At 36.9% G+C, this 17,280-nt stretch overlaps 1 protein-coding gene across 1 annotated transcript in view; it reads right to left on the reverse strand.

Moving 5' to 3' along the window:
• Positions 1–9,561: 9,561 nt before the first annotated feature.
• CACNA2D3 (calcium voltage-gated channel auxiliary subunit alpha2delta 3) overlaps positions 9,562–17,280 on the reverse strand; it is a 607,379-nt gene continuing 599,660 nt past the window's right edge. Inside the window, exons 35-37 of the mRNA XM_087954773.1 lie at positions 12,315–12,427; positions 11,714–11,796; positions 9,562–9,985 (exon numbers count right to left, since the gene is read on the reverse strand). Of these exons, the coding sequence (XP_087810899.1) occupies positions 9,893–9,985; positions 11,714–11,796; positions 12,315–12,427 (289 nt within the window). The 3' untranslated portion in view covers positions 9,562–9,892. The remainder of the gene's footprint in view (positions 9,986–11,713; positions 11,797–12,314; positions 12,428–17,280) is intronic.

Consider the following 17,280-nt stretch of genomic DNA (forward strand, 5'->3'; position numbering starts at 1 on the left):
TATGACAATTTTCCCGCTAGAACAGGAACAGTGTATATGTGCGTATATTTGAGGAGTGGGAGAATTATTACTACCCACTAAATATCTTATCTTGGCGCCTGTTCCACCAAACTGCTACAACATGGATTGCACAGAACAGCAAAACTAGAAAATCTTTTCTTTAAAAAAATAAATTATGGATACTTCAATTAATTATTTGCGAATTTTAGCTATTTTCCAGAATAAGAATCTCTTCATCACTTTTGGTCTTTTAAAATCTCTACACAATGGCTGATAGTTAAATCATTAATTATTTAACTAAAGGATCTTTTGGAAAACCCAAGAATAGAATACAAATTAAATTTGCAAATCATATATAAATATGAGTGGCTCTAATTTTGACTGCCTTTTATAAACTCATTTTATTGACTTTCCTGAAGAAAATAAAATGGCCTTTTAATCAGTTCCAAACTGGAGCTTGTCCATTATCTTATTTTTAAGTCCTCCATGTCACATTTTCTTTTATAAACAAACTGGACATATTTGGTGATAAAACAGCCAAAAAGAAACATTGTAAGGTTTATGAGATTACTCTTATTTTTTTCTTTAATGAATGCTCATATGTAAATCTGTGTAGTATGTTGTTAGTAAAATATCACATATTGTAAAGGGACATTATGGGAAAAAATATGCAGGAGCCTGATTGAGAAGGATTGCATACTTCAGATCCCCTCAACAAATTTGTGTCATCTTAGGGACTCCAGGAACCTATTTTCACTGTCACTGCTCCTATTACCTGACAGAATATCCCACTACCACCATCCACAACCTATCACAGACCATGTGGTTTTCAACCTGCTGGTCTTTAGGAAAACTTTAAGAACTATGGGTCATGGTAATTTATGAACACTATGGGTCATGGTAATTTGTGAACAAAGATGAATGTTCGTTAATTTATTTTTTGTAATTCCTCAAGAAAAAAATAATCTTAGTTTCTGTTCTCTTATTTCATGATTTCTGGTGATTATGATGTCTTATAAAGGTAATAAAATAAATGAAATGCATGCATTATTTCTGCATATACCCTTATACAGGGATCAAGCTGTACAGCAAATAAGTCTGAATGAAGATATTTTAAAATGTCTTTTGGAGAGATGTAAGCAAAACCAATGAAATATAACCCTGTAGGTATTTTCTTATTTTGTCTTCTACCTTAACCTCCAGATCAGAACAGTGGGAGAGTAGAAATGCTAAGAGCTTGTTGGATTTCTATTCCAAAAAGAAACTTTTATAGTTTCTTAACAATGAAACCATTATTGCTTTCCTTGGCTCACTTTGTCCCAGGTGACCTCTATTCTGGAGGAATTCAGAAAAAAACTGAAATTGGTAGTAAAAAGCTCAGTGATATAGCCCGAAAGAATGATGTTGGTCCATCGTGTTTGAAGAGGACCTTGATATCTAACAGGTTGTGGGCTGTCCATGGTTGTCTGCAGATGTCTGGTAAGGCCTATATGGGCATGGAATGTTCTGCCACATGTTCGGCAGACATGTGTGGGCACCATTGTTGCAGCATTTGAAGCTCTGGCTCTTTGGAGTGCTCACATCTTTGGTGCTGTAGTAGTTCTTTTGTCTTCAAATGTCTGTCAGCTTTGGTGGATCAACGTGTGCCATATCGATCGATCTTGTACCACAGTTTCCCAAGAGGAGGTGGCGATGTCCAGGGACTTGAAGGAGGCTTCCAATGTGTCTTTGTCCGAAAGAATACAGTGTCATAGCAGTGTTGGACTCCCCTAAACAAAACTAGGAAACCTCTGCAGCACAAGAAGCAAGTTTTCTTCCTACCATTCATAAATGGGGTGCGAGGGGAGGGGGAAGAAAGCAAGGGATCTGGCCTGGGGTCTTTGTAGTTGGGCCCTAAAATCCCCAGCATATTTGTTGAGGTAATTCCCTGTCAGGAGAATGCGCGCACACAGGGAGACATAGTGAGAGTAGTGAAGAATAACACACAACCAGCACACAGTTACACTGTATAGTAAAATGTAGGTTTTTACTTCCAGTAAATAGTTAAGCAAAATCCAACAAGCAGTCCAAGTCATACACAGTTTTAGCAGTCAGTTTTCAGTCCAGGGATAATCCAAATAACAAAGTCCAGTATCATAAACAGTTCAGTAATAGACTTACATCAAATCCAAGAATAACGATGATCAGTAACAGTCAATAGGGAAATGCAGGAACCAGAAACAGCGAACATCAACCAACTAGAACTAGCAACACTCTCGGAAAGGTTTCTGGCTCCATCTTATGGCCGTTTGAGGAACCACACCCAATTACAATTTTAGCATTCCCTTAAAGAGACAGTATTAAAATGTCTATCCTGGTTTATATATTTCCAACCCAACTGTTAGGTGACTTACATTCCTAACAATATTGACATCATGTGAGTCAGTATTAAATTGGATAGTAAATGCACAATTTTTGTCTCCATTTCATTTTTCTCCCCTATCCCCATCCTTTAAATATGTACAATTTAAATATGCAAGATAGATATCTATGGAATATATGTTTCAGGGTATCGTCTGCAGGAATCCATATTTTTTTTGGGGGGGGGCGCTTCACTGTATTTCCCTAGCCCATACGTCTTCCCCCCTCCCCACAAGAAATGATGGTCTTTGTCAGCAGTTTATCAACATTTTGGGTTTACTAACAGTGGTGGGATTCAAGTTATTTAACAATAGGTTCTCTGCCCTAACAATTTCTTCCAACAACCAGTTTGCCAAACTGCTCAGAATGTTAACAACCAGTTCTCCTAAAGTGGTGCGAACTGGCTGAATCCCATCAGTGTTTACTAAGCAAGCACTGTCCACAGTGACCGAACTTTTAGTTTTCTTTGGCCATCATTTTTCTGTTTCTACAAATTCTGGAGTTTTCCCCAGCTGGCTGATACCTTGTCTTTCTTTGGCATTCATGAAGCCTCCTTAAGGAAGTAGAATTGTCACTCGTAAATCATGCACCAAATATCTAGTCTTTGTTTAGCTGCCTCTTGGGTTTCTTCAAAATTCTGACCCAGATATGGCTCCTGAGCTTTGGGAGAATCTTCACTCTCTGCAGTGTGCCCTGTGTTCTCTGAAGACAGATGGTTTTGTTCCACCTCTAGCTGGAGTATGATTGAATGATCCCGGCACACCCAGTGCAAAGAACAGGCAAAATGTCACGCTCCAAGGAGAGAGTGATTGGAAGGAAGCAGGTGAGAAAACATTCTCTGTGGATGGGTGAGCAAGGTGTGTTCATAGCATTTCATTGTTTAATTCAATTCTGTCTTGCAGCACCCTGGCAGTCTGTTTGACCTGGGTATTGACAAATCTATCCGGAAAGACTGCATGAAGTGCTTCTTAAATTTTTCATGTATTTGTAGTATTGAAACGCTTTTTGCTCTCTTTCTTGCTCTGGGGTCTTCCAATCACAATTTTTCTTTCATTGTGTGGCTTTTATGATGTTGAAAGGTGCTGGTAGTTGTTATGTTGTACAAAAGAATGAGTAATAAATAATAAAATAATAAAATGAGCAGAGCTTGTCTGAGATATGTCTATTGTATCAGAGTTCAGGGGATTTTCCTAGATTGATTTTTAAAAACAGCCTCAATGCTCACATCAATCCTAACACACTCCTGATGAGAATAATTCACTTGATCAATTCAACTTAGAATATTCAATTCTTCTGTACTGTAAGAGTATATTCACTTTATTTATGTTCAGAGGCTTTCAGAGGGGGAAATGGGCTTCTAAAGAAAGTAAAGATGGAACCTGTGATTGTGCTATCAAAATCCCCTTTTTATCTGGGCTGCAAAAGAGTGTTTGGCTATATTGTCATAACTGCCTTCCTTGATGGTCCTTTGGATCAAGTAAAGAAGTCAAGGATGCATAGTACATTTTGAAGTCAGTTCAATAACTTACCTTTATTTTTTACAAGGTTCTCTTTTCCAAGTCGACAGCAGACTGTCTGCTATAGTGTTCTTTATCTTGAGTACCATGATGTTGTCAGTGGTCTGCTAAGTTAGGAAGGGGCAGTCTTCACTGGTTTTTTCTTTCTTCCCATTCTTATCAGACTTATAATGCAATCGCATTTTTAAATACACCCATGTGCCTTTTCTCAGACAATGTGCCTAGTGATGTCATTCTCAAGAAAGTGACATTGAAGCATGTGGGAAATGAATTGGAAGGGAGTATGACAAACCCTTAATCTAACTCAGGTGGTCCTCTACAGAACATTTAACTCAAGGCCTGGGGACCAGATATTGCCTATGGGGTGCTTAGATCTGGCCCGCAGGGTTCCCCTGGAAATAATGAAAGATCGGCCTGTGGTGCCTCTGCCAGCAAAAAATAGAGCCTGTGAGGGCTGTACATGGCCCACCCAAGCTCCATTTTTTGCTGGCAGAGGATTGCAGGAGGCTGTTGCAGCCAAAATAGAGCTTGGAGCCCCTTTTCACTGGCACAGTGTTCAGGCTACCACAGGTGACCCCCAACACAAGTGATGTCATGCTGGCCACACCCATCCTGGCCACGCCCCCTCACCCTCCCAAGGTCAAACACAACCCTGATGCGGCCCTTAATGAAATTGAGTTTGACACCCCTGGCTCTTGGCCCTTTTTGGAAAATACCTTAGAACTATCCTTTTGCATTGTTTAATAAAAGTTTACTCTTTCATTGAATTGTCTCATTTCTATCCTTCTGCATTTAGCATGATATACTCATTTCTATCCCCCCAATAATTCTCTGAAACCCATCTTTAAGAATCTAAAGTGAACCATTACTAAAAGCTTTTATGGCACTGTTATATGAATTTAAATGCTGCCTTTAGCTTTTTGCTTTATATGATTCTTTTTTGTGATGCTCTGTATTCTCTCAATGATTTTAATGTATTAAAATACTGTCTGTCATTTTGCTGAAAAATGCTTCTTGTTTCCATCTCCACTTATCTCCATCTACATCTGATTAAGAATTTAAATGTCTTTCATTTTCAATTCACATATGCATGCCACATTTCATTGTAATTTGTTAATAGCACTTCATCATCATACTTTAGCAAGAGAATTTCACAGACACCAACATCTTTTTAAAAGCACATGCACGTGCACATGCAAATCAATATGGGCTTTTCTTAGGTTTACAATGATTGAGAACTGGGCATTATATTTCAGTATTCCTTCCAATGCAAATGGATCAACTGGAACCATAATCTTGGCTTTTTGAATCTCTCATAATTTGATATCAGTCGGGACAATTCTAGACAGTTACTCAACAATTTCTTTGTTTAGGAGCTGGCTAAAATGAATGGAATGGAATTTTAACAGAGAGGAATTTGAAGTTCTGTATCTGGCTAAGAAAAATGTGAGGTAGAAGTATAAGATGGGGGACATCCAGCTTGGCAGTACATGGGAAAGAAGTCTGGATGCCCTTGTCAGCCATAAAACAATCAAGGGCCAGCAGGGTGATGTAGCTGCTGAAAAACAAAGGCTCTCCTAACAGAAACGTTGAAGCCATATTTTTGGTAGCAACTATTCCACTCTGCTCCTGATCAGATCTGGACACCAGAGTTCAGAAAAGATAGTGACAAATTGAGGCACCTTCTGGAGAGGGCTAGAAAAGTAGTAAAGGATCCAGAAGCAACTCCCTGAGGAGAATGATTCAAGGATCTGGATATGGCTAGCCTGGAGAAGACTGAAAGGAAATATTATAGCATATCTTCAAAAAACTGAAAGGTCATCATACAGAAGAAGGAATGAGCTTATTGTCTGTTATTATTAAACTCTATTAGTAGATTTGTCTAGAGCTGAGGAGTGACATCTGACTATATGAACAGCCAGCCAGCTGCCAAAGGTAATGGTGAGTTAAAGTAGAATAGAATAACAGAATTGGAAGGGAACTTGGAGGTCTTCTAGTCCAAACCCCTGCTTAGGCAGGAAATCTTATGACATTTTGGACAAATGGTTGTCCTATCTCTTCTTAAAAACTTCCAGTGTTGGAGTATTTACAATTTCTGGAGGCAAGTTGTTCCACTGATTAATTGTTCTAACTGTCAGGAATTTCTTCTTAGTTCTCTCCTTGATCAGTTTCCACCCATTGCTTCTTGTTCTACCCTCAGGTGCTTTGGAAAATAGCTTGACTTCTTTGTGGCAGCCCCTGATATAGCCCTTCTCCTTTCCTAATGGTCATCAGGCAGAAGATGATTATCCATCAGAAATCTTCTAGTTGGTTCTGCAATGAGAAGATTATTTGAATAGATGACCTGAAATATCCCTTCTAAGACTTTATAACTCTAGCTTTCTCTCATGAGGGGAAGTATGGGGCAAAAATGCTCTTATCCTCTGAAATGTAACCTCTTTTCCAAATTTCAAATGAACATTTTGAGAACCAGCAAACAATGGAGCATGCATACCAGTGCTACTTATTTTATCTTGATAATCTCATGCATTCAGCAAAGTTCTTAAGATAACATTCAGGACCCTGCTTTCTTAAGATTTATTCCCCAAATGGCAAGTGTAGCTCCCTTCCCTTGTATTCTTTTGCAGTAGTACTCTCCGGTCACCTCAACTTCAGTTGATTTTGCCTTGGTTCCTGATTCTGGCTTCCCATGTACCAGCAGTATGGGTAACGTTACAGTATCAAACTTTCCTTTTGCTTCTGGCCACTGCTCTCATACTGGCTCTTTGCTCTTTTCAGTAGCTTAAGGGGTCCTCTTTCAGTATCATGCCAATGTTGTGAATACACATTGTTGCTTTTGGGGAAGAATACTGGAGTGGGGTGGCGTTTTCTTCACCATTCCCTTCTTTATCATTGCCTCCTCCTCCAAAATTACAAGAAAATGTCAAAATGCTGAAAGTGAGAATAAAGCAAATCAGCTTTATTGCTTGGACATTTAATGTTTTTACCCATTCCATTGCTATCAAAATAGCACAACCCTGTTCTGAGAATAAGATGCTTTGATTTACAATGTTTTGAGGAACAGTGAAAATCCATAAAGTAAAGTGCACAGAGTTTCGTTGGCATATAGAAGTTTGGGGAAGTTGTTGTTTTGCATATGTTACTATTTATTTTCATTCTTGTTTTGATAATGATAAATCAGAGTTGGTCATTGGAAGATGTTTGAACGTGTATACATGCATGTATGTGAATATGTGTGTGGAGACAGCTGCAAAAGACATTTGGGCTACTCTGTACAAGTCTGAAAATAAAAAGAAAGAACGTAACTCCTGGAAACTGAAACGAGACATAGTGGAAGGTTATCTTAGTTCAGGATATAAGGAAATAGAAGACAGAGGCCATAAGCAATGTGACATATTTAGAGCGCTTACATCTATAGTAGCTATTGTCTTACCTATGTGAAGAATTTAGCAGACGTTGCAGAATCATAATGTTGGGAGTGTTTGAATTGCTGTACTTGGACCCGGAACATAATTGATTTCAAGGTTACGATTTTTGTCTGTTTGCATTTTTCATGAAAAGAGTGATGTACTTAGCTAGAAGGTTCTTAATTAATTAAGACATCTTTGAGCATGAACATCTGTCTCCTACTGAACATTTATATGGAACAGATTTGTCAAGCAAAGTTGTGTTTTTGCTGCATATTTCTGGGTGACCTGGAGTGCTATATATATCAAGGAGTGAGGACTTAAATCATTGGTGGAAAGCAGACAAGACAGAGGGGGAGAGGATCACTGGAAAAAGGAGGAAAAATAACCGAGGAACTCAGCAGGAACAAGCAGAATCAGAAAGAAAGATCTCCAGAGCACACTCCGTGGTGGAAGGACTGGGCCTAAACTGGAGAAGACAGAAGAGGAAAACATGACCAAAGTGATGTCTTCCCATGAGGTTCAGAAAAAGGGAAATTTCTCCTTCCATTTCTGTAAGGTAAGAGGAGAAGATGAAAGTATTGCTAATGTGCCTAAAGGAAGAGTTAACATCATAAAACAGTGATTGAGGATAGCATCCATGTACTGTAAGGTAAGAGAGGAACGGTTTAAGCCACAAAAAAACTACCCAAAACTTGTATACCAAGTTTTGTTGAACTAAGACTGCATATTATAAATATAAAAACAAAAAAATTCACTTCATTTGTACTTTAACAATACAAATTACCAGTTTGGAGAGGAACAATACATGTACACCTAGAGATGTTGCTATCCCAAGAATCTAACTTTTTCTATCTGCCCGTCATTAATTTGTAACTTCTGTTATTTTGGGTCTTGCCTTCTGAAACAAGAAAGAGCAGTTCCTAGTAAATATTGGAAAAGTATTATCATATAATTAATGTAGCTGGTTCAGTCACTCTTCATTAGACTTAATTTCTGGTCTCTTGATTGTCTTCATTGACTTTATCTCAACCTGTTTCTCTGAATAATTATTTTCCAAGATTTAGAAATTGTACAATTGTTAATGCTCTCTAAACTTGCATTTGTTTTCTATGCAGCCATACCACACTGATCTCTTTTTTGTTTGTTTTGGTTTTTGGCAACCATTGTTACTAAGTCAAGCACCCTATATATATGTTCATCTGATTTTTGGTTCATAAGTAATAATTTTGCATTTTTTCTATTATATTTCATTCTGTTCCTTTCATGATTGTTTTGAAGTTTAATTCTTGTCTTTTCAGCTATTATCTCAACCATTTTTGTGATTTTTGGAAATCTGAGCAGTCCTTTCAACTTTTTATCCAAACCATTAATGGAAACATTGAAGAGCAGAAAACTGAAGACTGATTCTTATGGCACCTCATTTGATACCTCTGTCCAATCTAATGAGGAAGCATTGATGAGCATCCTTTGAGTATAACTTTAAAACCAGATTGATATTCATTTACTTGTCATGTCAACCAGCCACCTTGCTAATCAGAATGTCACAGGGATACAATAGTTTTGTAAAAGTACATGCCTACAATATAATAAAAAGAGTCACTCCATCAAAAACTGAGATACATTTGGGGTGGCAAAAAAATTTTTAAATGTCTATGCTGACTTCTGATACTCACTACATTTATTTTTTTGCATTTTGCTGTCCTCAGTGAAGAGCTAATAGATTGGTGTTTTCCTACCTTTTCTTTTCCTTTTATTAGATTTTTTTTTTAAAGCTTTTAGAAATTGTTATCCACTCACCTGGCCTTATTCTGAACTTTTACTTTCTAAACAGCACTTCTAAAACTCTGGACTGCCTGCCTAAAATTCTCCTTTCAGCCTAACATTACCATTTCCTTTCCTCTTCCCCCCCCGTATCATCACTGGATGACATATTCCCCATTTTTTGCCCTCCTCACTGGAATTTTGTTTGCAATTATGTTTTTAGCATCTCTTTCTTTAGGAACGCTTTCCCATCATGAACTTCTTTTCCCATCAGCTTCTTCTGCTATGGAATCACATTATCTTTATTAAAATCTAGTTGAAACCCATTTGATTACGCTCAGGGTTTTCTTCTCTTAATATCTTTCCCTGATCCCATAAATAAATACATAAATATTTAAATAAGTATAAATAAAATATTTATTTATAGTTAAATACAATTAATGGCCATGTCAGATAAATCATCCACTAAAACATTTCCATTTTAATATACTTTATTTAAAAAGTACAGTGTTTTAAATTGTTTTCCATGGGGTAAAGCGGAAAGTAATGACCATTTGTTTCTATCTACTGAAGAGGCTCTGTTCTTGATGAATGGTGATTATTGTATGGCAAATCCATATATGCATGATGTGCAAAAAAAAAAAAAAAAAAGATAAATGTCTTTTATTTACATAATTTAGAGTTTTTATCATCCCATTGTTTAAAATCATGAAATGCTGATGTTTTGACTTATTTCATATCTTCTAGTTGCACCATTTCTCAGTTCACAGTTTATCCATAGATTTAACAGTACATCAGCCTTTGTCACCTTGAGAAAATGACCCACAGCAGAGATAGCACAAGAAGAGTAGGTTTAGCACTCAGGCCTGAAACACCACCACATTCTCTAGCATTCTCCTAGATATAAAATAAATATGGATGAAGGAAAAAAATAATTGTATTTCATTAAATAAAGCAATATTCACCAAAAGATCCAAGGGTTCTTTTTCAAAAGGCAACTGGACTTTGTTTTTCCTAGAAAATGTTTTGCTTCTCATCCAAGAAGTTTCTTCGGTTCTGATTGAATGGTGGAGAATGGAAGGATTTATATCCCTTTGCACTCATCTGGTCATTAGCAATAGGAATATAATCCAAGCATCCTCCACCAGTTGCCTTTTGAAAAAGCACCTTTTGGACAACCATGACATAGATGACTGACAATCTCCATAGATATTCACCAATGGAGGGAGTCAGAGGAAATATTACAGATGCGGATACAAAATTCAAATACAAGGACATTTTAGAAATCATCAATTGCTTACATATAATACAATATCATCAAGACTTGTACAATACCGGTATGTGCCTCTTTAAGACAAAGGACACAAACCTTGAATTACAGCACTGTGGGAAAGACTTAATACAGCTTCATGGATTACCTATAGCCCAAATACCACTGAATCCAATGATATTCCTCTGATGTCTAATCATATCATCTGGAACTTTCTAAGGTTTGAATTTCCCAGTTTTTCTTTTCTTTTTAATTGCAGAGGCTGGTGAGAAGCTGGGAATAGGAAACCATTTCTCCAGTGTGCTTCATGTTCCTTCTCAAACCTCTGAAGGAAAAATCTTATCATTCCTTAAGGATTTGCCACATCAGTACCTCTTTTGTATGTCTGCAAAATGGAACTATAGCAATCAGTACAGATGGAGCAGCAGAAGCACTGACCTCATCTTTTAGCTAGAGGTGATGCCTCACTGGTCTTTGATAGTGGGTCATGCTTTCCATTCATTTGGACCTCTGCTGCCCAATCAATAATTGTCCAATCGTAGCTAAAGAGAATTCTCCTATTGTTGACATTTTCTATCCTGTTTTCCTTTTTCCCCTGATTCACCACCCACCTATTCTTACTTGCCCTATATTTCTGATTTACTCTGAAATATTCAAGTTTTCTAACAGTATTAAGTGCATTAGATATAAGGAACAAATTCATGTATAAAATGGGCAGTCTGCTAATTATCATTATTACAATCGGAATCTAAGTGAAAGGAGTAGAGTCAGAAGCTGAGGAAAATAGTAGTGGAGTTTACAGAAAAACCTTAATCTAGCTTATTAACAATATACATACTATATGCTTAGATTTAGTTGCTAATTTTGTTGTGTGATAGCTCATGAGAACTAAAGAGTAGTGTGAAATGTTTCACAGGGAAAAAAACCAGTGGATTTGAGGCAGGAAGGAAGTGACAAAGAGATGTAGTACCAGACACATGTTTTGGGGGGCATGTGGAATATTCATAGGTAAAAATGGTAGAATGCATTGTAGTAGTAGATTACTTTTTGGATACCAGAACTGATGTAGCTGGCAAATGAAGACCATGGGCCGAGAAATATCATACAGACCATAAAAGCAGAGATGTAAACACAGCAAGAATTTGAAAAGACACCATATGTTCACACAAAGGCAAAAGAAATAATTTTGACTGTCTAGTTCTGAATATATAGCATTCAGACCAAGATGAGATAATGGAAAAATAGAAAAAATAAGATATGAAAAACTAATGGAGTTAGAATGCAAATGGATGCAATTAGAGAAGTGTAATCAGTGAAAGAAAGCAGTAGTTTTATTGTTAGGATAAAGCACTTACCTCAGGATGAAAACCATGACAAGATTCTGGACGTCTCCTAATCTTGTGAGATTTTAAGCGTTCACATTTTAGGGATTCGTTATGTTCACAGAAGTTAAAGATATAGCTTAAATCTTGAATTTTGTCACATTCAAAGTGATTAAAAAAGCCATCTAGGCCAACATTTGACACTTGGATTATCTGACAATAGTTGTTTTACCCCACCAATCCACTCCTGTTCTCTGCCTCTGGCATGCTAGCATAGTCATCTGGACATTAATAAAGCAAGCATTGTTAAATTAAGAAAGCAAGTTATTTCCTTAAAAAAAAGCTCTGTATGCTGCTATTGAGAAAGATTATCTAATTTTCCATCTCCATGTTCTAATGTCTTCACTTCTCTTGAAGATATATTCTATGTTTACATAATTAAGTAACATCCAAAATTCGGAACTCAACAGCATGTATTTTCATTGTATTTGAACAAACAATAGTTTGGATTAAAGTATCACTTGATTTAACTTTTAACTAATTCCAAATTGTTTCACTAAGTGCTAGTTAACCATTTGCTAAATATTTCTATCCAAACATATGACATTAACATAATTGTAGATGAAAAGGATATACCTTATTTCTATTGGTTCCATGGTAATTGGTGAAACTGACTCACAGTCACATTCATTACTTACTACTACCATGAAGAGATTGCTATTTTGAATTTGTTGAATAACAAAGGACCTGTTGACAAAGAATCAATAATTAATATAATAAGCACTAAAAGAAAACCAACAAAGAATCAAACATGGGCCAAAATGCCATGTTCCTATAGAACTTGGAAGGAGAAGTAAACATAGGAATATTCATTCTTCACCTGTGATTATTACTGTATATTGATTTCCATCATCCTATGAGATAATTATTTGTAGAATAATACAATAAAATTCTTTGTGGTAACATGATACGGCACATGGATTGATTTAACCCAACTTAGGCAATTACTTACCTGAGTATCTCTTTTTTTCCTCCTTACTAATTAAATATGAAGTAAATTTTATTCTCATCTAACATCCTACATATTAAAATTTGAGCACAATCCAGCCAAGATTGGCTCCTACCAGTCCCTGATGCAGATATGCAGATATACAAGCCTATGTTCACTTCAATGTTATTTGAATTAACTTTGCTTTGCAAAGTAGGATTTATTCCTCCTCTTCTCCTATAGATGCTTTCAAAAAGCTATGACTTCATATAATGGCATCACAGAAAATCAATTTTAATAAATCCCAAAAAGATGAAAGAAAAATAGTGAATAGAAAATCTTATTAGAAACCCCTGGCTGTAGTAGAAAAAAATGATTTATTTGAATATTTTGAATGATGTGGTGGAGAATCTCTTGTATCCATCTGCATCACTGTAGAAAAAAGGGGAGTCTGTCCACAAGTTTTTTTTTAACCCTCTTATAACCAGCAATTCCAAACAAGAATAGTCCTTGGAAAACAATAATGATTTAGATATTTCAAGATTCAGATTAGCACATTGGAAGTGGTAAAAACCTTTTTGAAAGCCCCTTGGAACAACCATGACCTGGATGACTAAGTAACTCCATAGACATTCCTCCTCTTCTCTTAGTAAGGATGGTGTAGGGCAAGGGGATAGGGAATGGGATCCTTCAGAATATATCTGAAGCAAACAACTGCATTATTAGTCTCTGTGTTGGCCCACAAGGATGTTTAAGCACAAACTTCTTTCTAAAATAATCATTTTCATATTTCTGGAATAAGTTTTTTTGGCACAATAGGTGATCCTTATTATTCAAGTTTCAAATCCATGTTTTCCACATTTGCAGTGGGTAAATTGCAAACTAAACATAATTACCGAAAGGGTTCCATGCATCCACAAGTTTGGGTGATGGGTTCCATCTGGAGGAACACATCTTTAATACTTTTTGTGTGCTTTATGAATGGGCAAGATAGCAGAGCTTACTATCTGTGGTTTCATTACATATAATAAATAGGCTGAAACAGATTCTCCTCCCCCCGCCACACACACATTGATAAGTTGCATATATCATTAGCTGAGTCACTTCATCTGAAATCTAAAGCTCCTCCAAAGCTCCTCCAGATCGAAAAGGAGATGGCCTTGTGGACAATAATATGTTTCAGAAATGTAGTTCAATATTCCTTTACGCTACTGTCCTGACATTTCCCTAACCATGTAGTAAAGGACTCTATTTTTGTCTTAATCTTTAAATCAGTTCCATGTAACATGTCATGACATATAACACCAATGAATCCAGAACAGACGATGTCAGTGGTTTGGCAGAAAAGCATGAAGTTAAATGAGGACTTGACGTGTAGATGTGGACAAAGGCATATTTCCACTCAGACGTCTTTACTTAAAATACATATTGTCTTACTAAGAAAATGCTCTGCTTTTTCCAAAAATCACAGAAAACTGAAGGTGGGGGAAGATTTGTAAGGGAGGCAGAATCCTTTGAACTGGCTCTGGGAAAGAAACAACAGGGGAAACTGCAATTAAAAGAGCACTAAGAGGAAGATTAAATGCTCTTGGGGGTTTTAAACTTACTGAACCCCCATTAAAATTACACTTACTGGGATCTGTAATACAATGATGATAAACACAATGTGCATTTACAGTCTAACACACTAGGTTTGAACTTTCTAGCAACGTCTACAAACAGCTGGACCTTGTAGCACAACTGACATCAGTGTAATGAAGCATCTGTGGCTTTGTGGATTTGTGGGGAGGGAAGAGAAAGAGGCCAATAAAAGGAAAAGAGGAACATTCCTTAACACAGTATTACAGCTATGTTTTAAATATGAAGATATCTCAGAAAGTTATAAATATTTATCTGATCCGCAGGGGAATAAAATACAGTTCCAGGGTACCCCTTTCAGGAAGGGCCATCAGCCAATCCTACAATAGGTTGCAAAATCCTACAACATGCTACAATAGATTGTAGCATTTTCAACAGCAACCTTGCATGCAAAATTAGCTCATCAGATGCCTGGAAGGGGATAGTATCCAGCAATTGTCAGAGTTACCATTTGCTGGAACTACTTATGGTGTCTGAAGAAGGTTAGTTTGGGTGGGGGAATAAAAAGGGATTAAACACGAGAGATTTGGCTAGACTTTTAAATGATGTGGACTGCCCCATATTTAGAAGTGTTCCCAAGGACATTTAAACATAGGAGGAAATCCAACATAAATGACACTGATCAGGAGACATTTTGTCCCAAACTGCCTGTGCTGTGGATGAACTATAATGACTTAATAATATATTATGTTAAAGTTATATATATGGATAACTGATCCAATCCCTATCAGCACAAGCCAACTCCTGGAAGGCACCAGATAAGGCAAAGCTGACTTTATCCATATGAAGGAACCGGAAAGGGTACAAGCTCGTCCAGCTTGTGGGATATGCTTTTAAGCAACTTCCTGCTTTGTCAAAATATATAAGGTACATTGGGGGATCTTCAGAGGTGTTATTCAGCAGGTTCTGACCAGTTCTGGAGAACCGTTAGTGGAAATTTTGAGTAGTTCGGACAACTGGCAAATACCACCTCTGAGTGGAGATTTTTACAGTATCCTTCCCCTGCCACGCCCACCAAGCCACGCCCACAGAACTGGTAGTAAAAAAAGTTGAACCCCACCACTGGGGATCTTGCTTTCTTGGAATCTTATTTTCAATTATATGTGCATAGTGTTCTAAAAAGAATTTGATCCTGGCAATCTTAGTGAGAATGTGGTTTTACTGGGTATTCCCTTTTCAAAAGGGCATCTCGGTCAGCTATTCAGCTTATAAGAAACCCATTTTAAAAATCTTTTAAATGATCTACAAAATCACGTATTACTCCAGCCAGATTCCTGACTTGTAAGATTTTAAAGACAGGGAGGGAGGGATGGTGTTATTTCTGGTCCACATCAGTTTCACCTGGGTTCATTCAAGAATTAATTGCATTCCATTTCCGTATATATCTGTTATTGTTTTAAAGAAACAAAAAAAAACACGACAATTTATCTTATTGTTTAACATTTCTTTCCAAGGTTTAGCAATCTTTCCATAAAAGTCCCCCCTGCACATTTTGCTTTAAAATCTAAGTTTTATATGAGAATAAGGGCTCAAAAAATAAATATATGGACGTTTGATCCTTCACCCCAGAGTTGTTCAACTGAGTTTTTCTCCAAAGTTTCATATATGCAAAGGCAAACAACAAACATCAGCACACAAACAAGAACAGCTCACACATCTGTCTAGTATGTTTTACTCCAGTAAGATGCATATATCTTTCCTGACCCATTAGACATTTTGCATCTGGATATATTCGATCCCAGGTAACAATCTAGAGTCACAGGCCCCAATGAATTGGATTCACGCCATTATTCTGACAAGTCATTAGCATCTTAGCTTAGGTTTATTCACTTATCCCTTCCTAGGATAGCTTTACTTACTTACTTACTTACTTACTTATTTGGTCAATGACTAACAACCTAAAATAATAAAAAGGGAAATAAAGACAACAATTACAACCAGGATCAATGGGAAGAAATAGGTGCAATTATATGCTGGCAACTATAAAATAAATCAAATATAGCATACTCTGATCACCCCTATTACAATAATAATATGTTTATTTGCCCAACACTAATAAATCTAAGGATGAGAGAACTTTCTTGGCTTTACAATATAAAAAGACCACACACAGATCATTCAGGCCTTCTCTGAATGAATATAGTAGTGCATTTTCTCAGACATTCTTATCTTAGATTCCATCTGTGCATAATTTAATGAAGTGTTGGTGGCTTCTCCATTCCTGTAGCCTAACTAGGCACAGAAATATCATGTCAATGTCTGAGTTATATACAAAGTCAATTCCATGTTGGTTCATATACAACGGATTAAATTATCACTATCAATTGTATAAGAAAGGTATAGTTAGTGTAGTGATGTTTACAGTCTCCATTGTGTAATTCATCAGAAAAAAAGTTCTCTTTTTGTCCAGTTTATTATTCCCAGATATTTGCAATAATATGCAAAAGATTTAAATTAAGAGAGGATGGATGGGAAACATGCAGTCTACAATATGTTTCTGAACTTCAACCTTTTCAGCATGGTCAATATTGAGGGTGCTGATCAACTCAAGGTGGAGAATATACCTACTGCTTGCTTCCCATTTTCTCCACAACAACTTTCCTGTGAGATGAGTTAGATTGAGAGAGAATAAGTCACCAGTCAGAAGAAGGCCTAGTCTTCTGGTTTCTAGGCTACCACCCAGGGGTGGAATTCAATTTTTTTAACAACTGGTTCTATGGGCATGGCTTAATTGGTGGGCATGTCTTGGTGGTCATGTGACTGGCTGGGCGTAGCCAATTCAACATCACTCACATCGAGGCACGCATCTCCTCGCCTGGCTTCTCATGACTGTGGGGATGCTGCAACAGTCATAAGTGTGAAAAATGGTTATAAGCCACTTTTTTCAGTGTCATTGTAACTTTGAATGGTCACTCCACACAAGCAAAGTACCAGCAAAGGAGGGGAAAAAACCTCCAGAGAAGTTCCAGACAAG

The sequence above is a fragment of the Notechis scutatus genome, chromosome 2 (assembly GCF_049901735.1).
Source record: "Notechis scutatus isolate UNSWTSFEM ecotype Mainland chromosome 2, rNotScu1.2, whole genome shotgun sequence".
NCBI lineage: Eukaryota > Metazoa > Chordata > Lepidosauria > Squamata > Elapidae > Notechis > Notechis scutatus.